This window comes from Pelodiscus sinensis, chromosome 6 (assembly GCF_049634645.1).
Source record: "Pelodiscus sinensis isolate JC-2024 chromosome 6, ASM4963464v1, whole genome shotgun sequence".
NCBI lineage: Eukaryota > Metazoa > Chordata > Testudines > Trionychidae > Pelodiscus > Pelodiscus sinensis.
In genome coordinates, this window is record NC_134716.1 from 56997680 (window position 1) to 57024006 (window position 26327).

General features: G+C 39.9%; 1 protein-coding gene across 6 annotated transcripts in view; it reads right to left on the reverse strand.

The window, feature by feature from the left end:
* DMXL1 (Dmx like 1) overlaps positions 1 to 26327 on the reverse strand; it is a 136172-nt gene that overhangs the window by 16509 nt on the left and 93336 nt on the right. For 3 of the 6 annotated variants that reach the window (XM_075931961.1, XM_075931964.1, XM_075931963.1), the window contains 10 exons: positions 23265 to 23392; positions 22852 to 23100; positions 22352 to 22465; positions 12114 to 12286; positions 8903 to 9030; positions 8445 to 8530; positions 7625 to 7826; positions 5430 to 5547; positions 2857 to 2919; positions 190 to 276 (listed from right to left, as the gene is read on the reverse strand). In XM_075931961.1, the coding sequence (XP_075788076.1) occupies positions 190 to 276; positions 2857 to 2919; positions 5430 to 5547; positions 7625 to 7826; positions 8445 to 8530; positions 8903 to 9030; positions 12114 to 12286; positions 22352 to 22465; positions 22852 to 23100; positions 23265 to 23392 (1348 nt within the window). The remainder of the gene's footprint in view (positions 1 to 189; positions 277 to 2856; positions 2920 to 5429; positions 5548 to 7624; positions 7827 to 8444; positions 8531 to 8902; positions 9031 to 12113; positions 12287 to 22351; positions 22466 to 22851; positions 23101 to 23264; positions 23393 to 26327) is intronic. The other 3 variants (XM_006134492.4, XM_075931962.1, XM_006134494.3) reach the window with 3 other exon arrangements.

Here is a 26327-nt window from a genome sequence, read left to right on the forward strand (position 1 = left end):
GCAGTGTGGACATTTTCTTGTGCAAGACTTCTTGCACAAGAACCCTCGCGCAAGATGTTCTTGCGCAAGAAGCCGCGAGCGTAAACATAGCCTATGAGTTGTATCTGTAAGAACAGTCTGTACTACAATTTAATGATATATGTCCAGCCTATTTTTAAAAACACAAAATTAGCTTATATCTATACTTACTTTATTGACTGCAAAAGCAGTAATGATGTCAGATTCTTTATGAATAATTCTTGCTTTACCTCCTGGATGTTCCAGATCTGATTCTACCTGGATTTAGAACATAAAACCAATATATCTGTAAGTACAATCCTTAGTTGAACTTTTAATTCATATTGGAAGCATAAAGGTCAAATCTGATTATTACATAAACATCTCAAAAGAAAACATAAGATATACAGCAAGTAGGAGCCCGTAATCAAGTCTATTGTGAAAACTAACATTTTTGAAGTATTAACAGGTTTGGATTATTATTTTATCAAGATTGCCATATTGGGGGAAGGGGGAGAATTCTACAAGTTCTCATCTTTATCACACTTTTGTACTCCATTATCTTCCTTGAAAAGCTGGAGAAGGATATGGACTGCACATGCATATAAGGATGTTGATAAAAGAAAGAGGCACTTCAATATGTTTATACACTATTTTTACTAAAAAAAAAAAAGATCACAAGAGATCTAGAAGGGCCTCATAAATGTTTAAAACAACTACTTTGTGTTTCAGCTTTAAAGTAGAGGAGATTGGTTCAGGGGACTGCATGTGGAAGATCCAGGGCAGAGGAATAATTTGAAATTCCTGTCTTATTTTGCCTACTTGCTATCCATTCAACTATACAAATCTGCTGGGTTGTCTTCCACTTTTTGGATTGCAAAAATACACAAACTGAAGCAAATGATAGCAAAGATTTAGCATTGGAACGATTTTGTGTTTGACTCTCTCTGGTCAGATCAGCTCTCAATTCTAAAGCAAAAATTACTGTATAAGGTATCTTGGCTATTTGTCAGAGTACTGTAAGATGCCAAAGAGGATCCTGTTGAACAAAACCATTACCACTACAATGAGATCACGACGTGCTACAAAACATCAGGGAGGAAACAAAAATTAGGGGCTGTGTCACAAACTTGCATCTGTTAAGTGCTCCAAAATACAATAAGCACAATTGTCAAGAACTGCTGTTTTCTGGCATTTCTATCAGTTTTTAAATCTGACTGCAGTCTCAATGGCCCAGAGGGCTCATTCAGCATTGGGAATCCACTGTACTAGTCCCTGTTTCAACAAATGCAGATGTAGTTATGAAATCCAACTCTTTGGAACAGTGAATGTAGAAGATTTCCTTCTCCTTACTTTCGTAAAATCCTAAGCTTTCAGGTGAGAATTTGATTGTTTTCATTAGCTGATTATTCCAGGGGTCTGTGCTTATCTTTGATTTTCCTCTACCTCCACTGTCATACTTACAATCACAATCAGATACTAGGTTTTGGATTTTCACATATGCTGCAATAAAAACAATCAGCATTTTCCTTTCCTAAAAATATACTTTCATTGCTTAGGAGAAACCTCTAATTGTAGCTGACTGACTCATTTGGGTGATCAATAGCACACTTTCCATAGATCCATACATTTTTAAGGTGAGGTAGAACCATGATGATAATCTGTGACCTTCTGCATAAGAGGCCACTGATCTTTCTGAATGAGGCCCAAAATTTTTGCTTGAGTGACAATATAGCCTTTAAATACAGTCACCTAATTGTAATTTAAGAAAGATGCTGCATACCAGGATCCCAATGCTATAAAAGAGCAGATATTCCCTTGAAAAGCACAGTATTATTTTCAAGAGTGAAACAATGCACCCTGTCTTGAAGTAACCAAGTCTCCTAAGATTTCTGAATCTTAGGTATGCTATATTATGGTAAACACATTAAAGCTGTGTGAGATTGGATTGCTTTGAGTGAAGTGCTGCTCACCTGTGAAAATACATAAAATGACTAAAATCAGGCCTTTTTAATGACTGGAGACAAAATAAAGTTTTACTGTTAATAATCAGAAATTAAGCATCAGTTGAATTGAATTCTTATCTGTATCAGCAATCAAAAATTTCTAACTGACAAACCACAAACTCACATGTGCAATATTATAGTGATTACATGTTAAAATTGTGATAAGATGGACTGAGGCACAAAACAGCATATTGTTCTACTTAGGGATGTTAATAATCAGCTAAACTAGTCCATGGGGGATTTGGGGGTGGTTTGCTAACTACCCCTGCTGTGGCTCTGTGTTTTAATGCAGTAAGAGCCAGTGGCTCTTACTACTTTTAAAAGGCAGAACCACAGCCATCTGGACCTGGTGTGAGCTGGGACTGAAGCAGTCCTAGCTTACACTGGGTCCCGTGCTGTGCCTCTGACTCTCCCAACTTCAGAGATGGTGCTGGGGGAAACCAGCTTTTAAGCCAGCTTTCCCCAGCAATGGCTTCTGCTTCCCCCCTCCCCTTGCTGTCTTTGATATAGATTTTTGACTCCTCTTTTACTTCCCTAGTTCTGCTTTTATGGGAGAATACACTAATGGAATACTTGTCTCACATGGCTGTTCAGTCAACTGTTTTTAAAGTGCTGTACAAGTGCAAAATATTAATGCATAATTTGAATTTAGCAAATTATTAATTCATAGAATAGTCTTGATTTACAGAACTACATTCTATACAATATTACTGATGTAACTGCTGGACTTATTGCCAAGTTAAGCTCACCACACTAGAGTCAGTTGCAAACAGATTAACAATGGCGAATGAAGACAGTAGGTGTTTCCTAGTGAAAGAATGTCTAATTTCATTTTAAAATTATCATTGTGTACCTTATTGAAGATGGGCTCCTCCATCATAGTATTTTTGATGGTTTCACTGTGGTCCTCTAATGACTTCACCAAGAAAGAACAATCAGATGACAAAGAGTAAAGATGAGATGTAACATGCAAGATACTGAGGAAATACTTACTCCTGTGTAAAATTAGCACACTCCACACTGAATTGCAGACTTCCATAAATAAATAAAATAAATAAATAAATATTTATTTATTTATTTATTACACATTTATATTTTAATTCTCAATTTTTCTTCCTAAACTACACATTTGCTTTAAAAACTTAGGTGGTTATACTCTGTAGTATGTCAATGTTTTATCTACTTCAATAGTCAACTTTGTATGTAAGTTAGAACTTACCAAGATGACACCTTGATGTTAATGTACTAGCAATGACAGAAGGAAACCACACAGTAGTCAAAGTAAATAAGTTAATTTAAAGTAAGGACATAGCTAGCAGTCCTGAACTAGTGATATTACTTCACAAGCTCTTACGGCACACCTCAGGTGCAGCATAACAACAAAGCTGCATTAATAAAAGAATGTGTGTCAGAAATTAGGAGTCTTTAGTGAAGGAGGAAATAGGAATGGTCTTCAGTTTTTTCCTAGTCCAACTCCCTCTGTTTCTACACTGCCATTATCCTCCTCATAGCTGAGGAGAACAGGTTAGGGCTTCCTCAGTAATGTGACAACTGCCCCATGTATTAGTTATTGTGGAAAACTCAAAAGGTTAACTCAATTTCAGCTCTTCAGGAAGAAACAAGCTTGTAGTCAAAGTCTAGATCTACCATGATGCCTCAAAACTATTTTATACCAAATAAGAACATAAAGACTGCTAACACATGTTATTTAAACTTTATCTTTTATGAGTACTGAAGAGTGCAATGACCCCTAGTTAGATTAATGCATACTAAACCATCTGTTCACCTGACAACTATTTTATTGTCCTAAGGGTATTCCACTGCTCTGATCACAGTCTCCTGTCTGATTCTAAGGCCACATCTATACTAGTGAGAAGACTGACATTGCAGTGGTTGATCTTCTGGCATTCAATTTAGTGGGTCTACTGAAGACTCACTAACCCAAAACGGAGGGTGCCCCGTCGACACCGGTACTCCTCAATTTGTGAGGAGTAATTGAAGTTGATACAAGCGTTTTGCTCCTGTTGACCACTGTTGAGAAGCCAGTGCCAAAAATCAAATTAAGGTATGTCGACTCCAGCTACACAACTAACATAGCTGGAGTTGCGTATCTTAAGAATTTCCAGGTAAGTATAGATATGGCCTGAGAAACAGCAATACCTCTCTAACATCAGTCACTTCTGGCACCATTGTCTCTAGTCAATAACTGACAAAGTACACACTCCAGAGATGATTTAGCCCAAATGGAGCCAGAATCAAGCAAAAGCGGAATAAAAGATTGAGGATACATGTAGGCAACCTAACACCCCCCAACCCTTTTGCAACATGGGATTAGTTTTTAAGCTCTGCTGTTTTTAACTCTTCCAAAGGCAAATTGGGAAAGATAACAGAAAAAGTGACAGAAGAAAAACTGTAAAAGAGGAGCAAAACCAGCATATTAAACAAACTGCACTGAATTACTGAAAAATGTAACAAATGGTAACTTTAAAAAGAGAGTAATATTCTTTCCTCTACTTAAAGTGCAGCTGGTATCAAAACCACTAATTTAGGAGGCAGCTCTTTCTAAACCAAAACAAACATTTCCTGTAGTACTGTGCTGTTCTGAATTATAGTGGCTGGTGCCTGGCACCCATGGTAGTTTAAGCTACCATTACATGAGATTTTTCTCTCTACTGCAGAGTTACCATGTTCAATTAAAACCTCAAATGATGCTATGGTCAATTACCATTCACTCTTAGCATGGATGCCTTATGGGTCTTCCACCCATAGCAGGTGATAAATTATATATTTTTGGGGTCAGCACTAGGTAAACAAGGAGCAATGATAAAGTACCCAATGGAAAAAAAAGGAGAAAGATGTCAAACTTTTTAAAAAGTGTGTTTTAAGGGCATGTGGCCTAGAAAGTCATGGTGTGGATACAGAACCTTATTCAGCTACCATCACTGGCAATATTCATGGATGCTGAGTTAACTTTAATACTTTTCAAAACGGTCAGGCAAGGAGGTGAGATTCTGTGGGCAATTGTGGGATGCACAACGTAAACTGCTGGGGGCAGACTGAACTTGAAGACTGTGTGTGATTAGGTTGTTAATTGTAGTATTTTTGGTGCATTATGTATTTAATAATATAATTGAATATTTATTTAATGAACTGTTTTGAGACAACACTTGTACCACCTTAGGCTAAAATCTCCAGCAAATTCAAGGCTTTTCATACAATTTAAAGGGACCATTTATTTTTTGTTTTGAGTAGAGCTGTTGGACTTATACCAAATTAAATGCCAAAAAGCAGCCAAGATTGTAGACATCAAGTTTGTTAGTGATAAGCTTGTGCTCTAGGAAACAAGTAAACCAGCTTTGATATGTTTTATCTTAAATTAAGTCTCTTCATTAACATATTTTTATAGACTATGTTTACTATACAGACCTCATTTAAACATCTTTTCTTTGTAAATATATTTCTGATGAAGGTTTCCTGGACTTCCTCTTGTTTAACTAGATACTGCCAAAGCCTCTTCACAGACAGTGCAACGTGACTGTTAGAGCTATAGATAAAAAGTTAAAATAAGTATGTGTTTATGCTGGCATTCACAGGAGACCCAAATTATTAACATACAACTCATATCCAATAAAATGCTCATGTTGTGATGAATTGAAAAATGTAGAAATCCAGGAATCAATCCCTGTGTCAAGTAGTGAAGTACAAACAGGCAGATAGGTTAGGGTTTGGTTTCCTTAAGTAACAGAGTGCCCAAGATTACAGAATAAATAGCACAGTATATTATGATATACAATATATTGTTCTGAGCTCTCTGAAAATACCCAGCTACAGTTACACTACAACTTCAAATTAACAGCTTACATTTTGAAATTTCTTTAATGCAAGGATGGGAACCGGCCAATGGAGAGGCTCAGGGGTTCCCCCTGCAGCCCCAAATCTGAGCTGTGGCACCCTGCTCCCTTGTAGGATTAGTACCTTAATAGAGCCCTGCTTTGTGTGTGAAGCAAGGGTAGCGTTTTTTGGTGGTGGTGGGTGGGGAGGGTCGGGGGTGGGGGAGGTGGGAGTTGTGTGTGTCTCAATTGTGGGCCAGGTCACTGAGGTTTTGTTTTTTGCTTCTCACTTGTGTGTAGCCCCCAACTGATTTTTCTGAGAGTCAGTGGCCCCCAGATTGAAAAAAAATTCCTTACACCTGCTTAATGTTTGGCTGAATTCCTTGCACTTACGGTGGAGGAACTTTAAGTTATTAACCAATATGCTAAGACGCAGATAAGCATAGATAATATCAACAAATACTTAAACTGAAAAGTTAGCTGTACTAGGATAATAAAACATAGGAATTATTCCTCATCACAGATGTGTCTTACAATTTTTTTTGGAAAAAAACCAAAGCTATGTTTAAGGTAAGCATTAAAAGATAAAACACCAATAAAATATCCTCCACATTTTATCCCCTCCAAATTAAAGAAACCCCTATTTAACCTTGAAAACATCAATACCAAAAACTGGTTTCCCTGTTTGTACTTGAGGATTTAGAAGACTGACAAAGTAAAGTGAAACAGTAATATCAAAACAGACAAACCTGGGCTCACCTCTCACTTGAAAGGGTGGGCTTGTATCTTTCACAAAGCCATTTTCTCCCAATAGTCTGTAAAGATTTGGGGGTTAAACAGATTCTCAAGAAAGGGAATAGTAGTGAATGTTTTTGTAACAGCTGAATATGCTGTAAGTACCTCAACAACTGAAAATTTTTGGAAAGGTGGCTATGTTCTAAACCATAAAGGAGTCAAGAGCAGAGCCATATACTGTATCCTCAAAAGGGCGTGGAAAAACAGAAGTGTATGTATATCATTCAAAGTACTTCTCAAAAAATGAAGTAAACTACACAGCTAAAATTACAGTTGTTAGGAACTACTAGTTTACAATGGAAAAAAGTGCACTTAACTGCTGGCTGTGGAGCTCATGCAGATGCCATCAGGAGAAAAGGAACATATGGTTACGTAAATGTGTAGTGTTAATATCCAATTTTAAAAATTAAGTTACAAATCACTTGCTGAGACTTCAATGTGTTGATTGCATGATGCAATATTATGAGTCCATAGTCAAGGCAGGGAAGAAAGTTATTAGCACTGTTTCTTTCGATATAATTAGGAGAGAGAAACAGGGTGAACTTATTTTATGACAGTGTTCTTTTAAGGCCTGGCGCTGACCTCTTTCACATAACAATGCTTCCTCAGATGGCAGAGCAAAGACCTGCCTCACTTAAAAAAAAAATTGGTTAGGTATTGAGATGACTAAGGCTTAAATAGTAAATTGGCTTTTAGCAATGGGTTTTGACAACTTCAGAAATGTGATTGCTTTCTCCACATCTGAGTATCTTCATTGCTTAGGGCTCAAGTTTCAAGAGTCTACACATGCATGCTAAATTGCATACACTGAGCATATATTTATAACTGAGAGCAAATAAAGTATGTAAGCCAGGAAGACATCTACTAAATCTGTGGTATTGCCTATGCAAGTATGTATTTCTGAAATTATGGCCCTTCATTTGCCTTACCAAGGATAACTTATTACAATATTCAGAAGTATACATTAACACATTTTTTTAAAAGCTACATGCTCACTTGAAAGGAGTGTTTGTGGGTTCAAGCAAAGCTTTGTGGCGAAGGAGAGCAGGACCTGCTGATAATGCATCTTCAGAGGTATGAGCAGAAATTAAATTCTGAGGGGGACCACCATGTATTTCAAGTCGCCGGAGAAGAACTTGCTCCCAGCGTTGAAATGTCTTCAGAATACCATGGCACAGAGGGGAGCTAACTGGAAGCTCTAAAAGAACAGTCCAAACAAAATAAACTATTTTATATCTGCTGTAATCTAGATGAAAATCACTTCACTGTCAAGTGTTTCAAATACTTTAACACACATCTATTATCCACATGCACACTTAAAATTTCATTTATGAACAAGTGGTCTGGATGCAGAGAGCTGCATTGCTTTTTGTTGGAAGAAGAGCTAGATAAGGGAGGAGGACCCTAGCATCTAGGCCAATGTTCAGATAGTAGCAGTGATGTACTTTGAGCTACAAAAGGGAAGTATGTGGTAGGAAATTAACTAAATTGGGGGTAGCAAAAAACATTTACAGATAGCTAAAGACAAGTTTCTTAAATGATTAAGAGGTAAGCAAAGCTCTGATAGAAAATGGAAACAAAATATATAGGTACTAATATTTTATAGGAAGCTCAATATTTAAAGTGTACCAATGTTACTGTAGTAATAATGTTAAAGTAAGTAAATTCAAAACTACTGAACAGGTTATTTTTACAAAATTCTGCTGTATGCAGATAAAGCTAAAAAGGCGGATTAGTTTTTATTATGCAGTTAAGTTACTGAATGCATTGCCAGATTATTAAATATGGAAAGATATTTCCATTACTATACCATTACCTGAAAGATCATGTCCAGCCAAGGGATAGAAATTCTTCAACCTATGAAGCACCAACTGAACCATAGCCAATCGCATCAGTGACCAACTAACAACAAGAAAATACTCATGAATCATTGACTGACCTCTAACAACTTTAAGAAAGTCTAATTTAAAAATAAAAGTTTAACATCTCTATTGTATGAATATTTTTAGCTTTTATTAACCAAAAGGCTATAAACAGTTAATAACCCATGAATATATTTACAAATTTAAAGATACCTTGTATGCCAAAACTATTATACATTAATTAAAAGACACTCGTGTTATTTACAACCAAACAATGAATATAATGCATTCTGAGGAAATATATGCATTTCCTGAATGCTTGCTATATTATCACTCACACTTGTGTTGAAAGTTGCCAGAATTGCACCATCAACAGCGTCAGAATAAGTTTTAGATTCTAAGTGACTCATACCTGTAAGAATTTGAATTCGAGTGTTCCTGAAGGTGTGAATCTGATGCAAAAGCATCATCCTCATCATCACTTCCCTGACTCTCCTCTGAGTCATATTCGATTCTACTTTGTGAGGATGGAAGAAAAGGCTAAAAAGAAAAAAAATATTTTAGGTTCAGCAAAACTATATTTACCAATACCGTGTTTCAAACACTGTTTAAATGTATGGTCATATTTAAAATAAGTAGTTGTTAATAGAATTCTAATAATTTCAATGATGGAGAAAACAAAGTTTGTTTTGTTTTAAAAAAAGCCCTTCATTCTTCAGCATAACTGACTTTAAAACTAGACAAGTTCCTCTATTTAAATAATATTTTACATTTTCAAAAGCTTAATTGTTTTACTACTTGTGTTGAAATAACACTTAAAAGCTCCAAGCAAGACTACAGCCCCTGTGCTAGTATCAGAGAAAGACAAAGACAAAAACCAAAGTTTCTGCTCCAAAGATCCTGCAATCTGATTTCGCACTAGACATGAAAGTGAAGATAAACAACAAGGGCACATTTAGACTTACTTTAACTTTCGAAAGGAGATATGCAAATTTGGCGTGAATTTGCATATTTTCTTTCAAAAGTGAAAGCAAGTCTAGCCATGACCCAAGAGAGAAAGCATATAGGAGAGGTGACAGGATGGAGGGTAAACGAGGGGGAGCAGCAACAAGATTAGTTACTTAAACTAGATGCAGTACACTCACAAATTAATAGCTTTAAATCAACTGAAGGTGTTTGTATCAACTATTTCCAGCCATCTAGTGACACAGACGTCATTAACTGGCTGATTTCCTGCAGGCATAACAGGTGAGTTCAAAAGAGTGATCTGCAGAAAGGATAACAACCTTATAGTTATTCCATGATGGGTATTGCATTCAGAAAGAGCACTATAGAAGATAAAGAGATTTCTGGAATAAGATCATACATCATGGAGCTGGTAAATGTAGTAAAAGCCAAGGGCAAGTAAGGAAGGATCTAGAAAGTGATCACAAGAAGATCAAATTCTACAAAATTGAGACTGAAAAGCAGATGAGTTATTCAGAGAGTGGTTGAAGTGGTCAGGTCAAAAACCCAAGAAAGGCTGATTGAGATCAGTGATATTCAGACCTCAATAATTCAGGAGCCAAATTAATCATCAATGTTACCCAAAATAGTCACAGTAGTGTGAATTTATTATTTATCTTCACCCCCCCCCCCCCCCCAGAATTCTACAACTGATTAATAACCGCATTCTGATTGGTTAAAGCACACAGTGTTTCCGTATCCTGCAAAGAAACACAGGAGAGGTATTCAAGTCCAAAGCCTCAGTCAAGTACCACTGATGTAGGCAGTTTTTAATGGCCTAGAAGGGTGTGATGAGTGTGCCAGTGAAGAAGAGATTACAACAATCAAAACAGAAAATGAAGAGTATATGGAAGAAAAGTTTTGCTGTTTGGAAAGGTGGAGGATCAGATTTTAATAACTACAGTAGATCAAGAAACATCATTAACTCAAAAGCGGCGAGGAGTCCTGTGGTACCTTATAGACTAACTGAAGTGTTGGAGCATAAGCTTGAAGATGAACTGTAACTTAGCAGTTTCTCTTTGAAACAGTCTTCAAAGAGAAACTGCTGAGCTACAGTTCATCTTCAAATTTGACACAATCAACTCAGGATTAAACAAAGACTGTGAATGGCTCGCTATCTACAAAAGCAGCTTAAGTGGGTCTGGCCCACGAAAGCTCATCATCTAATAAACCATCTTGTTAGTCTTTAAAGTGCTACATTGTCCTGCATTTTGCTTCTCCTCTCTTGGAATTCACACCTCCAGATCAGCTACTAGAAGTGGGCCTCATCCTTCCTTATTGGATCCACCTCATCATCTCCAGCCTGAATCTAGCCTGCATATTTATACCTGCCTCTGGAAATTTCCACTACATGCATCTGACGAAGTGGGTCTTTGCCCACAAAAGCTTATGCTCCAACACTTCGATTAGTCTATAAGGTGCCACAGGACTCCTTGCTGCTTTTGCAGATTCAGACTAACATATCTACCCCTCTGATACTTGACATCATTAACTCAGGCCACCTTTGAAACAGGTAACTATTATTCTAACCTTTGTGATAAGGAAAGAGTGGCAAATTGAGTACAGTAATTCTTCATTTAACATGTGCCCACTTAACACGTTTTCACAATAGCACAATTTTTTTTTTTTAGGGAACTTTTTTGAATTACACCACCATCCCTGGAATAATACAATTTCCCCAGCCGGCCCGTTGCTGGCTGCTGCGCAGGGCTTCCTCCGCCTCCCTGCTAAGCGGCAGAGGGTTTGCCCCTCGCCTTGCTGCTCCCTCAGCGACCCTCCCCCCCTCGCTGGACGCAGTGCAGGTCCCAGCAGAACCATCACAGGGGCATACTCCCAAACCAATCCCCCTCCCTTTTCCTCCCCTTCCCTTCCCCAGAGCCAAACACCTCCCCTCCCTGCTGTAACCCAGTCCCCTTTCTCCCCCGAGCCTTATGTCCCAGTCCCAACAGACACCACCGCTTGAAACGCAACCCCCACCTTTTCCATTATTTTCAATGGGAAAATTGAGCCCGCATAACACGTTTTCACTTAACACAATCATTTTCTGAAACATATCTATAGCATTAAATGAGGAATTACTGTACATAGGAAGTCTGCCATACTAGGATTAGAACTCAAGACGTCCTAAATCCTCTCTCTGACTTTTTTGCCTTTCAGGCATATATTTCTTGATTCGGAGAGTTTGACAGCAATTTTTACAATTTTCCATCCAGAGACCAAATAAAGTTACTTAAGTCTACATTCAACTCAAACTCCATTGGTTGGTGTGGTATTGCAACAAGCTTCAGTTCTAGTACTCTGTGATTCTTACTATGAATATTCTTGAGTGGACTATGCATGCACAATATATCTATTGTACCAATATTAATTTGGGAAATTGATTTCTGAATTGCACACTACAGAATGCACATGAGGCAGTTTAATTTCTATTAAGCATTCAAGCATCTTTGCTTAATATCTCATTAATTCCCAGCAGGCATAACACTGGTAATTTGTAAGGAGGGATTTGCACAAGTTAAGTCTCTAACTTTTTCTCTTTTCCCATGAAAACAAAATGCTGCTTAAGTTATTGCTAATGCAAGGAAAAGCAAAATGAGTTCCATAACTATAAACGTTACCTTTGCTATGAAATAGTCCCAGATACTAAGCTCAGGTGGGATAAACTTTTCCCTATAAGATGGAGATTCTTGCTCTTCTGAGGATGGAGACTGTGAACTTTCTTTTGGAGAGATTTTTGATAAAAGCGTACAACTTCTTTGTTGCTTCTTACCATTGTCTACAGAAGAAGAAACTAAAAAAGACAAAAAATATGAAAAGGAGATATGACCATTCGTGTAAAATAATAACACACCTAATTTACATATTTCCAAAATTTTCTTTTATCTTCTTCTGAAAAAATTCCTTATACTGTATTAAGGTATTTAAAACAAAGCTCTTAAGTTTTCCTAAAGAATTCTGGGATAAGGGGACCACTAGTTTAATGAGCTTAAAAAAACCCCTCCAGTTACTTGCATCAGTCCATAAATAAGCTACTAGTTATTAGGGTAATATTTTTAATTTTGTGACCCGACATCATCAAAATGTGCACATGCAAGAAAACAGTGTTACAGGTTCAAAATTTTTCTGATATAAGTGCTTAATGATACAACTTTAATGTTGCATTTATCTGGGGAGAAAAAGATGTTCACAGTTGCAGAACTAACAAGCAGCAGTCAGCAAAGGCAATATTATTCACGGATGTTGACAGTGAACTGCACACACAGCTAAACAGGCACCAACTGACCAAATGCACTGTATTTTTATAGGCTACTAGTTTTAGTCTCAATAGATATTTGGAAGACGGAGGGTGCTAACAGAGAAAAATCTCTTTCAAAAATCACAGCAGTGCCCCAAATTACTGGGTAGTTTATTGCAGGAGGTCTGAAAAAAAAATCAATCACACATTGCAGATACAACAGGAGTTTTGGCCATAACCCGACAAATCTGATCATGTTTTCTATGTAACAAAGGAAAAAAGAAGCCAACCAAGAAGAATAGAGAATACAGATGAAAAATCTAATTACAATTGTTTATTGAGATGTGTTGCATATGCATGTTATGTGAGGAGTCTGTGCGTGCACATCTCATGTGGCATGCCAGAGAGTTTTTCTTAGTGGCATCCATATGGGCAACCACACACCTGCACTCTGTTGATACTTGTACTCTGAACAGGTTGGAGCCACCCCTCTCATCTTTTAGTTCCTTTGAAATGGACTCAGGATGGACAGATGCATTGGTGCAAAGACTAGTAAATGCATTTTGATTGACTAAATTAGGTAATACTTTTGCTTGGGGTATGGCATTAGGCACAAGAGACACCAGGGTGCAGGTACAGGCTGCCTATATGGGAACTGCTAAGGAAAACTAGCACCAGTACATGAGAGACATACACCTAGAATAAAAAAAACATATATAGTCGCTCGAAGAACAATATTTATAATTATGAGCAGAGTTCGTTTAAGGACAAGGGAATTTTCTATTATGTATTCTTATTTAATTTCATTCTTCATTTTCAATATTCATAACTTTAATCAAAACTAGATGTTTTCCAAGCCAAAAGTCACTAAGTCTTCAAAGGTGTACTATCTAATTTTTGCTAAAGTACAATCTTAATAGTGGTTTAGTTGTGTGTGTTGGTTTTTTAATTTTTTTTTAAACAAACACATATGGGAAGTTTTTAACTCTTACAAAATTCTAAATGGCTGAAGGGATTTTACTCTGACTTTGAAAAAGAAAATTCACCAGAGACAAGAACAAAACACAGAAAAAAGTTCCAATTGCAAACTCCATGATCAGAAAACAAGGTAAGGTTGTTTGTATTGTGAAATGCTTTACAAACTAACCTGTAATGTATACTCAGCCTCTGCTGCAAGCAGAAGAATGGACTTCATATTCAATCTAAGATAGCTATTTTTGAATTGTTCATATCCTGTCAGCACTACCACAACAGAACTGTGTGGTTAAGTAACATATTTCCCATTACAGATGCTGTTTAAAATTCACTTACCTGCATTAATGATGCAAATATATGTGCTGTAATACAACATGTTTTATATTTTGTTGTTTAATGATTATCAGCCAACTGAAAAAGCATGCACATGCATCATTAAAGATATAATTTTAGCTTCTGCTCAAAAAATGAAACTTATTTCAACATTTAAATTAAGCAGAAAGGAACATGATACAGAAATATAAATTTCTAAGTTTTTCAACAGTGTATTTCAAAAATTATTTGCTATATTATCAGTTGCTCTTTCTGACCACTGTTGGTATTTTCCTCATTTTTTTCCCTAGCATTTTGCCAGCTAGCTCTTGGTCACTCAGCCGATATTTAGAGCTGAGTTTGAAATGCCAATTAAATATAGGTGGTTTGAAACATACCATGTGTTGCCTATTTTTGTACATTATCAAACCATGATTTGATAATCCTTTGATTTTATATTTTTAAAAAAACATCTGTATGGGTTAAGCTATAAAAGCTTGTCTCTCACCAACAGAAATTTATCCAATAAAAGATATAACATCACCCACCTACTCTCAATTACATATTATCATTTAGGGTCATAGATCATTAACTACCTTTACTAGTAAAGTCAATATAATGTGTATAAATATCTACAAGAATCACAGAAAAACAAAAGATATACCGATTTAAAAGAAATGTGAGATTGTGGTTTGAACTTACTCAGAACCTGAGAAAAATGCACTTTCATTACCATTAAATGAAATGAAACTCTGAGAAGCTAGCAAATGGCACGTTAGAAGTATATATATATAAAAAAAGATGGTATTCTAAAAAAAAGCAGGCAAATTTAAAACAGGAAGCAGATCTAAAAAACAGTTTGTGAACCCAGATGTCCTACTTTAGATTGCAGTAAAATGTAACAAAGTACTACCATGAATTTGTTTAAGGACAGTTTCTCCAGTTTGGCAACATGCCAATTAACGGGGCTATGGTTTGCAAGTATCCTTCCTTAAAGACTTTCAGTTTAAGATAAACCAACATGATGTTTAGAAATCTTAATTTTCAGAAACTTGAGCAAATTCTTTGAAACTGTGTGCACTCAATACAATGGCCAGCACCAGAACAAATTAAACTATTTACTACCCTATTCCAAACTATTTTGCGACCACAAAAAAGTTAATACTTGTTCTCCAAAAAGTAACTCAATTAGGTTGACAGCATTTACTGCATCTGATTGAGCAATTTACTCACCTGACTAAAGTAATATCAACTTTAAAGTGGAATTACAGGAAAGCAGCAGTATACACTCCTTAGTACAAGACACTCAATTTTAAAAGGCATAAAAATGAACTTTAAAACCTAAGGGACTTTAATGGAATTTGAAAGCTTTTAAAAATAGCCTTTGTGTGTTGCTTAGAATCATAGAATACTAGGACTGGAAGGGAGCTCAAGAGATCATCAAGTCCAGTCCCCTGTCTTCATGGCAGGATCCAGTACTGTCTAGACCATCCCTGACAGGCATTTATCTAACCTACTCTTAAATATATCCAGATATGGAGATTCCACAACCTTCCTGTGTAAGTTATTCCAGTGTTTAACCATCCTGACAGTAAGGAAATTTTTCCTAATGTCCAACCTATATCTCCCTTGCTGCAGTTTAAGCCCAGTGCTTCTTATTCTATCCTCAGAGGCCAGGAAGAACAATTTTTCTACCTCCTCCTTGTGACACCCTTTTAAATACCTCATCCACCTTTTAAATACCTGAAAACCGCTATCATGTCCCCTCTCAATTTTCTCTTTTCCAAACTAAACAAGCCCAATTCTTTCAGTCTCCCTTCACAGGTCATGTTCTCTAGACCTTTATTCATTCTTGTTGCTCTTCTCTGGACCTTCTCCAATTCTTCCACATCTTTCTTGAAATGTGGTACCCAGAACTGGACACAATACTCCAACTGAGACCTAATCAGCGCAGAGTAGAATGGAAGAATAACTTCTCTTGTCTTGCTCACACCTATTTATGCATCCTAGAATCATGTTTGCTTTTTTTGCAACAGCGCCACACTGTTGACTAATATTTAGCTTATGGTCGACTATAAATATAGATTTCTTTCTGCTGCACTCCTTCCTAGACAGTCGCTTCCCATTCTGTATGTGTGAAACTGATTGTTCCTTCCTAAGTGGAACACTTTGCATTTGTCCTTATTAAACTTCATCAGGTTTACCTCAGACCATTTCTCCAATTTGTCCAGATCATTTTGAATTACAACCCTGTCCTCCAAAGCAGTTGCAATCCCTCCCAGTTTGGAATCATCTGCAAACTTAATAAGCGTACTCTCTATTCCGATATTTAAATAGCTGATGAAGATATTGAACAGAACCAGTCCCAAAACAGATCCCTGTGGAACCCCACTTGTTATACCTTTCCAGCAGGATTGTGAACCGTTAATAACTACTCTCTGAGAACAGTTATCCAGCCAGTTATGCACCCACCTTATAGTAGCCCCATCTAAGTTGTATTTTCCTAGTTTATTGATAAGAATATCATGCGAGACCATATCAAATGCCTTACTGAAGTCTAGGTATACAACGTCCACTGCTTCTCCCTCATCTACAAGACTGGTTATCCTATCAAAGAAAGCTATCCGATTGGTTTGACATGATTTGTTCTTTACAAATCCATGCTGGCTGTTCCCTATCACTTTGTCACCTTCCAAGTGTTTACAGAGGATTTCCTTAATTACTTGCTCCATTATCTTCCCTGGCACAGAAGTTAAACTAACTGGTCTGTAGTTTCCTGGGTTGTTCTTATTTCCCTTTTTATAAATGGGCACTATATTTGCCCTTTTCCAGTCTTCTGGAATCTCTCCTGTCTCCCATGATTTTCCAAAGATGATAGCTAGAGGCTCAGATACCTCCTCTATCCGCTCCTCGAGTATTCTAGGATGCATTTCATCAGGCCCTGGTGACTTGCAGGCATCTAACTTTTCTAGCTGATGTTTAACTTGTTTTTTTTTTTTTTTTTTTTAAGTTTTATCTTCCAAACCTACCCCCTTCCCACTAGCATTCCCTATGTTAGGCATTCCTTCAGACTTCTCGGTGAAGACCGAAACAAAGAAGTCATTAAGCATCTCTGCCATTTCCAAGTTTCCTGTTACTGTTTCTTCCTCCTCACTGACCAGTGGGCCTACCCTGGCCTTTATCTTCTTCCTCTTGCTTCTAACGTATTTATAAAAAGTCTTCTTGTTTCCCTTTATTCCCGTAGCTAGTTTGAGCTCATTTTGTGCCTTTACCTTTCTAATCATGCCCCTGTATTCCTGTATTGTTTGCCTAAATTAATCCTTTGTAATTTGTCCTAGTTTCCATTTTTTATAGGACTCCTTTTTATTTTTAAATCATCCAAGATCTCCTGGTTAAGCCAAGGCGGTCTTTTGCCATATGTTCTATCTTTCCTACGCAGCGGAATAGCTTGCTTTTGGGCCCGTAATCATGTCCCTTTGAAGAACTGCCAACTCTCTTCAGTTGTTTTTTCCCAGTCTCGCCTCCTATGGGACCTTACCTACCAGCTCTCTGAGCTTACCAAAATCTGCCTTCCTGAAATCCATTGTCTCTAATTTGCCGTTCTCCCTTCTACCATACCTTAGAATCATGAACTCTGTGATTTCATGATGACTTTCACCCAAGCTGCCTTCCACTTTCAAATTCTCAACCAATTCCTCCTTATTTGTTAAAATCAAATCTACAACAGCTTCCCCCCTAGCAGGTTTTTCAACCTTCTGAAATAAAAAGTTGTCACCAATGCAGTCCAAGAACTTATTGGATAGTCTGTGCCCCGCTGTATTAGTTTCCCAACATATATCTTAATAGTTGAAGTCCCCCATCACTACCAAATCCTGCGCTTTGGATGATTTTGTTAGTTGTTTAAAAAAAAAAGCCTCATCCACCTCTTCTGCCTTGATAGGCGATCTGTAGTAGACCCCCTAGCATGACATCACCTGTTTTTTACCCCTTTTAGCCTAACCCAGACACTCTCAACATGTCCATCTCCACTTCAGTCCAACACTAACGGACATCATCGTGCCATGAACATGCTGCCCAGTATAAAAAGTAATGCTTTGTCAGACTACTTCTGTCTGGCTGAACATCAACCTTCAAAAATTGCTAGTACATCTGGAAAAGAGAAGGATTTTGCTTTTATCTTGTAAATTTTCCAAACAGCTGACATTTGGACTACTGTTATTTTTTTCCTGGCTCAAGAAATCCTATTCCCTGGTCTTCTATTCACTTCCTACCCACTTCCATCAATATGATTGGTCCCAACAATATGAAAATTGTTAAAGATCTCAAGATCTGAAGTGGTCCGGAGGCTTTGGATATTATGATCTTCAACATTTTAGACTTGCCTTACAGGCTACAACACGGTGTTTTGTGACAGTGGTTCTGGTACAGGTTGAACCTCTAATCCGGGATTCCCTGGTCCAGCAACATCCATCACCCGGCAGGACTACATACGTTCCAAGACCCGGTGGAGGGCTGGCGGCTGGGCTCCCCGCAGTGGGGCTGCCTGGTGGCACCAGGAGCCTGGCGCACAGGAAGCTGGGCTGCAGCTGGACTGCTAGGCATAGCAGGGAAGGAAGTGGGGGGACTGGCAAGGCAGGGAGGCTGGTGGAAAGAAGTTGGCCAGGAGGCTGGTCGAGGGCTGGGGAGTAACTGGTAGCAGGGGAGCCAGATATGACCTACCCTGGTCTGGCAAAATCCCTCATCTGGGACTAATCAGGTCCCAGGGGTGCTGGACAAGAGAGGTCCACAACCTATACTAATGTGCATGGACACTTGCTTCACACACATGCGTTAGGATGGCAAATCTGGCTTTACAGTGTGGACTCGTCAGAGTTGCAACAGTTTGGGGAGGGACCTGATCATCTAAATTCTTATGGCTGCGGAGGCAACAAAGCATGACTTACATTTTTTATTTTCCTCATAGATGGGTCAGCGACTGAACTACCTTATTTTCCAGTTTCTTAAAAAGTTTTCTGAGAACAATGATTAGTTCAAGTTTTGTGGTTCAATGATAAACTAATGAAAATATTTATGTTTGATATGTATTGAGGTTTTAAAGTGTTAGTTGATTTTCTAGCATGTGACCTACAGTTTGAAAACTGATGGCAAAAGTAAATGCTGGTGAATAATAGTCAACTGTCTCCTTTAAACCCACAAGGTAAAATGGAAAGGTATCTGGGATCACAGAACTGTCTTTAAAAGGTTTTTAAAATGCTCAAAGAAGGAAAGCATTATGAATCAAGCATATTTCAAGCTACTCAGGATTTCACTAGGACTCAACATTCAATCCAAATTGTAGCATGCTTACCACAAACAGCAAAATTTCATCATCACTCCTAAGTTTGTGGAGACAAATTAATCGCAACAAACAATTTAGAAACTTTTCAAACATTCCACTTGTAGTATGAAGTCCAAAATGACTATTTGAACTAATGTTAAAATTCATTCCCACAAGCCTTGATTTTTGAAAAGTCTTTGTTTTTCATTTACAATTGTACTATAGAGCAACTGAGCACATGAAATGAAGGACAAGTATGGATTTCTAACTGTCATAAAACAGAAGCAAGTATTAAAATTGTTCTGCAGAACTCTGATTATGGAAATATTATTTCTCTATGAATTCTGTGCAACTTGCAATCAGAAAATTGAAACAAAAATTATTTAGGAAACTACTCGGAGGCTCTCCAAATGGCTCTGGAAATTTATCACATCTTTTCACCCACTCTCCACCATGATGGAAAATGGAAAGACTAATCTTTATACACACACACAAAATAATCCCCAGAGGAGAAAAACATTTTTAAGGCTGTCAAGATGTATAAACTTAAATGGGTCTCAAAAAATATATTTGAAAGATGTGTTACACCTTTAACTTAATGCAGTTAAGAGGTCTTCATTAAGAAGAGATATTCAAAACACCTAAAGCAGGGTTGCTTTATGTGCTCGGGGTATAAACTATTTCAAGGGAATCTGAATTCTGGACTAAGTATTGGCAAACAAAAAAAACTTTGAAATGTCCTTTAAAATTTAGCTAACATTTAAAACTACATATTTATTTGTAACATTAGTTCTGATACCTTAAGCAATATTTGAAAAAACCTTTCCCCAGATCAGTTTAAATAAGTTCCATAAAAATACATGTTTTGAACATGGAAGATGTTGAATTCAACTTATGGGGAAGCTTAGTATCCACATGCAGACAGATGCTCAAGTCAGAGAAACGTCTGATTAAATATCAAAGGAAAAATGCATACTCCACATTTCTCAGAGGATCAAAAGTCCTTTTGGCAGTCCGATTTCTTTAGCAACTCTAGATGGCACAGAAGAATCCCAATAAAGCTTTAGGTATGATTATGAGTGATGCTCATTTGATCATGATCAAACTTTTAAGAATGAATTCTCCCATTTCTACAATTCTCCCCATGAGATAAGAAAGTGTCCTTTAACATTCTTAATTTGTGGGAAGGAAAATATTGATGGAGTTCTGAAAAAAAACAGCTTGCAGAAAAATAACGTAAATATTTTCAGGTTTTTTATTTTTTGTACTAGTACGGCATCATGGATTATATGCACATCTGAAAAGTTTATTTTAATAAAATAAATATTTGTCTTTAAAAGCATTGAAATTAATATAAAATGTAAAAAGGCAAGTGATTAGAAAAAAAGATTCTAGTTAAACAATATATATATATGCAAGTTACCAACAGACTATAAGGAAAGCTGAATAGGAGTCAGTGGTAACTGGATAAAGTGATCTGACTAATCTGTCATGAAATGTTGGAGAGAGCTGTAATTCACCACTCAGACATTACTTCCCTCTACATCCCTTTTGGCTCTCCCCATTTTTTCCAGGGCTCTGATGGTTTTAGGTTTTCCTTCCATTACACATAATGGTTATTTAAGCATGTAGTATTTCAATTATCTGTAAAAGATTTTTTTTTTATAAATTTCACTTTTTTTTTGGTATTATATCTGTTTTTTCAGAACAGTCTCCTGTTTGGTTTATTTTATTTTCATAACTTACAAAAGTAAGGAACATCTACGTTATTGCAAGATTTTTTTCAGTGTAACTGTTGGACTCAATGTGCTTTCTCCAAAATTTTAGCACTGGGATTAAAAATGCCTTTCTGTCCAAGTGCTCCACATTTATCCTCATGATTCCTGTAATATCATAACTGTACTACTTTTCCAAATCACTAGATAAGAATCTTCTAGGGTAAAAAAAGCTCTTAAGTTGCAAGGTAAAACAAAGAAGCAGTAGAAAAGCCCTATTTTTTCATCTTCCAGATCATCATATGTCAAAGAAACACAAAATAACAATAAGCCATTTTTCAGTTTCTTTTAGTCAACTTTAAAAGAACAAAAAAGATAAGTTACAACTAAAAATACTGATGTATAAATACCCTAATTAGATTATTTTTATCAAGTTTTGAGTAAAGCCTTCTAACTACCCATGTATGCCAAGCTGTAACCCCATCTTGCATGTCAGAAGTGTCCAACATCTTAAGTAGAGCTATAGAAAACAACTGTCAGGTCCAGAACAAGAATGCCAAGTCCTAACAAATGTTCGTCTAGTACATCTGCATTTTGTGTACATTTTATTAGATTTAATCTGAAAGAATTTTTTAGATTTCCATAGCTTCCGTCTTTAACTACCTCAAAAGTGGATATTAGTTTTGTACTAATAACTCATATATATATATATATATATATATATATATATATATATATATATATATATATATATATATATATATGTAAAATCTTTCTATCAAGGAATTTATATGAATATCATGTTTAAAATTACCCACAGCTTTGTACATATAAACAAACAATTAACACGAATGAAAAATTTATTTAAATAAAAGAATGAACTCTCTAGTTTCAGGTCTCTATGGCTATTCAATATTTTATAGTTTACAAGAAGTGAGAAAATATCACTTTTCGTGTCATGGATGAACACTTAGAAATCCACAGTTATCATAAGCCATATATCAACTTGATGCAAAATAAACAGCCTCCATAAACAAGATTTGAAACACTTCTGATGATTCCAAACCATGGTCTGAGCAATTTGCTATTTTTATATTTAAAATATGTTTAAATTAAAGCATAGCAAAAATGCTAGAAATGTGTCAAATTTGGGAAAATGTATCCAATTGCAGATGAAAAAAATACTTTATCTGTTTTTAAATTCAAGCTCATGGCTTGGGATCAGAAATTTTTCTTTACTGGTTTTATTTCTACATATGCAAACTGGCTTTAGCGATCAAAATACTAAAGCTAATATCTTGCCTTCATGTTTGGTAGGACTATGAGTATTGATGGCAGCAAGGGATTTGGAAAACCCCACGCATTCCATGGAGAACACTACTACCTCATGTGGGCTAGGCATAGAGAAATGCCTTCCTGCCAAAGAGAGAAAACATATACTATACTTGCAGTAAAGGAATATAGATATGGCTAAAGTGTTATGAAAGAGTCAAAAGCTGAGCTCTGATGAACTATTTTCTACACTTCGGCATAACTGAAAAAGCAGCAGTACAAAAAAAATTAACCTTAAATTTGTTTTTGTATTGTTAAAAAAAAAAAATCACCAAAGTGCATTTTATTACCTTGCATTCCCCCTTAGACATCCTTTTCACAAAACAACTATATTCCTTTGAGTATGAACTAGAGAAATGTACACAATGAATTACTAGTCAGTGCAACATATTTTGTGTGGTAATCAAGAAGTTTTATTTCAGATGCTTTTTAAAACTAAGAGTGAGGTTAAAAAAAAAATGTAAGCTAACCAGTTTTTGTTCTCTGTTGCATCTGTCCTTTCCTAGGAATATGAGCTCCTCCGCCAAAGATAGCAGACCACATTTTGTCGTTAAAAGGATGGGTCATAATCCTATATAATTCACTGCTGGAATGCGTGGCCAGACCATGGATGAAGAGACTAAGATAGACTGCTGTTAGAATTTCACAGAGTAAAACTGTGAGTCCTGGCTGGGCTTCCTCACCAGCAGAATTCAAAAGACGAATTAGAGCTGTTATTCCTAAAAATATAAAAACAATAGAGGTAAATACTATCTGTTTTATAATCAAAGATACATGTTATCAAATATATGAATCCTTTTACTTAAATGTAGTTAAAATGCCTCTAAGTAAAAGGATCAAAGTGGGAGGACAGGGTGGGGTGGTGGAATCAATTGCTAGGTACCTGGCCACTGAGTTGGAGATGTATTGGGAGTTACAGTTTCATCTAAACTTGTTGTTCTTAGAGTAGGTCGCTGGGTAAGCAGCAGCGTCTGGTATACTGTTCCAGTGAACTGGTTTGCTTGTAATGAACTGTGGAAAGGAAATAGCAAGCTAGGTTTATATAAAACACTGCAATTCTGTTCACAATTGGCTAATCGACAGTCCTCACAATGTGGCAGAGCTATACAGTTGTCAGGTAGCACTGTCTCTAATAAACTGTTACTATAGAACATGAGAAAGTCCATCCAGTCCAGTATCCTGTCTGCTGACAGTGGCCAATGCCAGATGCCCCAGAGGGAGTAAACCAAACAGGTGAATCAAGCGATCTCTCTCCTGCCATTCATCTCTACCCTATAACAGAGTCTAGGGACACCATTCCTTACCCATCCTGGCTAATAGCCATTAATGGACTTAACCTCCATGAATTTATCTAGTTCTCTTTTAAACCCTGTTATAGTCCTAGCCTTCACAACCTCCTTGGGCAAGGAGTTCCACAGGTTGACTATGCGCTGTGTGAAGAAGAATTTCCTTTTATTTGTTTTAAACCTGCTGCCCATTAATTTCATTTGGTGGTCCCTAGTTCTTATATTATGGGAACAAGTCAATAACTTTTCCTTATTCACTTTCTCCACACCACTCATGATTTTATATACCTCTACCATATCCTCCCTTAGTGTCCTCTTTTCCAAGATGAAAAGTCCTAGTTCCTTTAATCTCTCCTTATATGGGACACGCTCCAAATCCCTAATAATTTTAGTTGCCCTTCTCTGAACCTTTTCTAATTCCAGCATATCTTTTTTTGAGATGAGGAGACCACATCTGTACACAGTATTGAAGATGTGGGTATAACATGGAGTTATATAAGGGCAATAAGATATTCTCCATCCCTTTTTTAATGATTCCTAACATTCGGTTTGCTTTTTTGACTGCCACTGCACAATGCGTGGACGTCTTCAGAGAAGTACAGTGAACCCTCGCTACTTCGCGGTTCGACTATCGCGGATTCACGACTTCGCGGACTTTTTTCATTACATTATGTATATACGTGAATCCGCGATGGTCGAACCGCGAAGTAGCGGTTACCAAAACTTTAAAAAGCCTCCGGGGAAGCCGGCGGGGGGGCATCCCAGGCGCGCCTGGGCTGCTCCCCCGCCGGAGCCCCTCCGCGGCTTTCAAAGCCTCCGGGGAAGCCGGCGGGGGGGCATCCCCGGCGCGCCTGGGATGCCCCCCCGCCGGCTTCCCCGGAGGCTTTGAAAGCCGCGGAGGGGCTCCGGCGGGGGAGCAGCCCAGGCGCGCCTGGGATGCCCCCCCGCCGGCTTCCCCGGAGGCTTTGAAAGCCGCGGAGGGGCTCCGGCGGGGGAGCAGCCCAGGCGCGCCTGGGATGCCCCCCCGCCGGCTTCCCCGGAGGCTTTGAAAGCCGCGGAGGGGCTCCGGCGGGGGAGCAGCCCAGGCGCGCCTGGGATGCCCCCCCCGCCGGCTTCCCCGGAGGCTTTGAAAGCCGCGGAGGGGCTCCGGCGGGGGAGCAGCCCAGGCGCGCCTGGGATGCCCCCCCGCCGGCTTCCCCCGAGGCTTTGAAAGCCGCGGAGGGGCTCCGGCGGGGGAGCAGCCCAGGCGCGCCTGGGATGCCCCCCCGCCGGCTTCCCCCGAGGCTTTGAAAGCCGCGGAGGGGCTCCGGCGGGGGAGCAGCCCAGGCGCGCCTGGGATGCCCCCCCGCCGGCTTCCCCGGAGGCTTTGAAAGCCGCGGAGGGGCTCCGGCGGGGGAGCAGCCCAGGCGCGCCTGGGATGCCCCCCCGCCGGCTTCCCCGGAGGCTTTGAAAGCCGCGGAGGGGCTCCGGCGGGGGAGCAGCCCAGGCGCGCCTGGGATGCCCCCCCGCCGGCTTCCCCGGAGGCTTTGAAAGCCGCGGAGGGGCTCCGGCGGGGGAGCAGCCCAGGCGCGCCTGGGATGCCCCCCCGCCGGCTTCCCCCGAGGCTTTGAAAGCCGCGGAGGGGCTCCGGCGGGGGAGCAGCCCAGGCGCGCCTGGGATGCCCCCCCGCCGGCTTCCCCCGAGGCTTTGAAAGCCGCGGAGGGGCTCCGGCGGGGGAGCAGCCCAGGCGCGCCTGGGATGCCCCCCCGCCGGCTTCCCCGGAGGCTTTGAAAGCCGCGGAGGGGCTCCGGCGGGGGAGCAGCCCAGGCGCGCCTGGGATGCCCCCCCGCCGGCTTCCCCGGAGGCTTTGAAAGCCGCGGAGGGGCTCCGGCGGGGGAGCAGCCCAGGCGCGCCTGGGATGCCCCCCCGCCGGCTTCCCCCGAGGCTTTGAAAGCCGCGGAGGGGCTCCGGCGGGGGAGCAGCCCAGGCGCGCCTGGGATGCCCCCCCGCCGGCTTCCCCGGAGGCTTTGAAAGCCGCGGAGGGGCTCCGGCGGGGGAGCAGCCCAGGCGCGCCTGGGATGCCCCCCCGCCGGCTTCCCCGGAGGCTTTGAAAGCCGCGGAGGGGCTCCGGCGGGGGAGCAGCCCAGGCGCGCCTGGGATGCCCCCCCGCCGGCTTCCCCCGAGGCTTTGAAAGCCGCGGAGGGGCTCCGGCGGGGGAGCAGCCCAGGCGCGCCTGGGATGCCCCCCCGCCGGCTTCCCCGGAGGCTTTGAAAGCCGCGGAGGGGCTCCGGCGGGGGAGCAGCCCAGGCGCGCCTGGGATGCCCCGCCGCCGGCTTCCCCGGAGGCTTTGAAAGCCGCGGAGGGGCTCCGGCGGGGGAGCAGCCCAGGCGCGCCTGGGATGCCCCCCCGCCGGCTTCCCCCGAGGCTTTGAAAGCCGCGGAGGGGCTCCGGCGGGGGAGCAGCCCAGGCGCGCCTGGGATGCCCCCCCGCCGGCTTCCCCCGAGGCTTTGAAAGCCGCGGAGGGGCTCCGGCGGGGGAGCAGCCCAGGCGCGCCTGGGATGCCCCCCCGCCGGCTTCCCCCGAGGCTTTGAAAGCCGCGGAGGGGCTCCGGCGGGGGAGCAGCCCAGGCGCGCCTGGGATGCCCCCCCGCCGGCTTCCCCGGAGGCTTTGAAAGCCGCGGA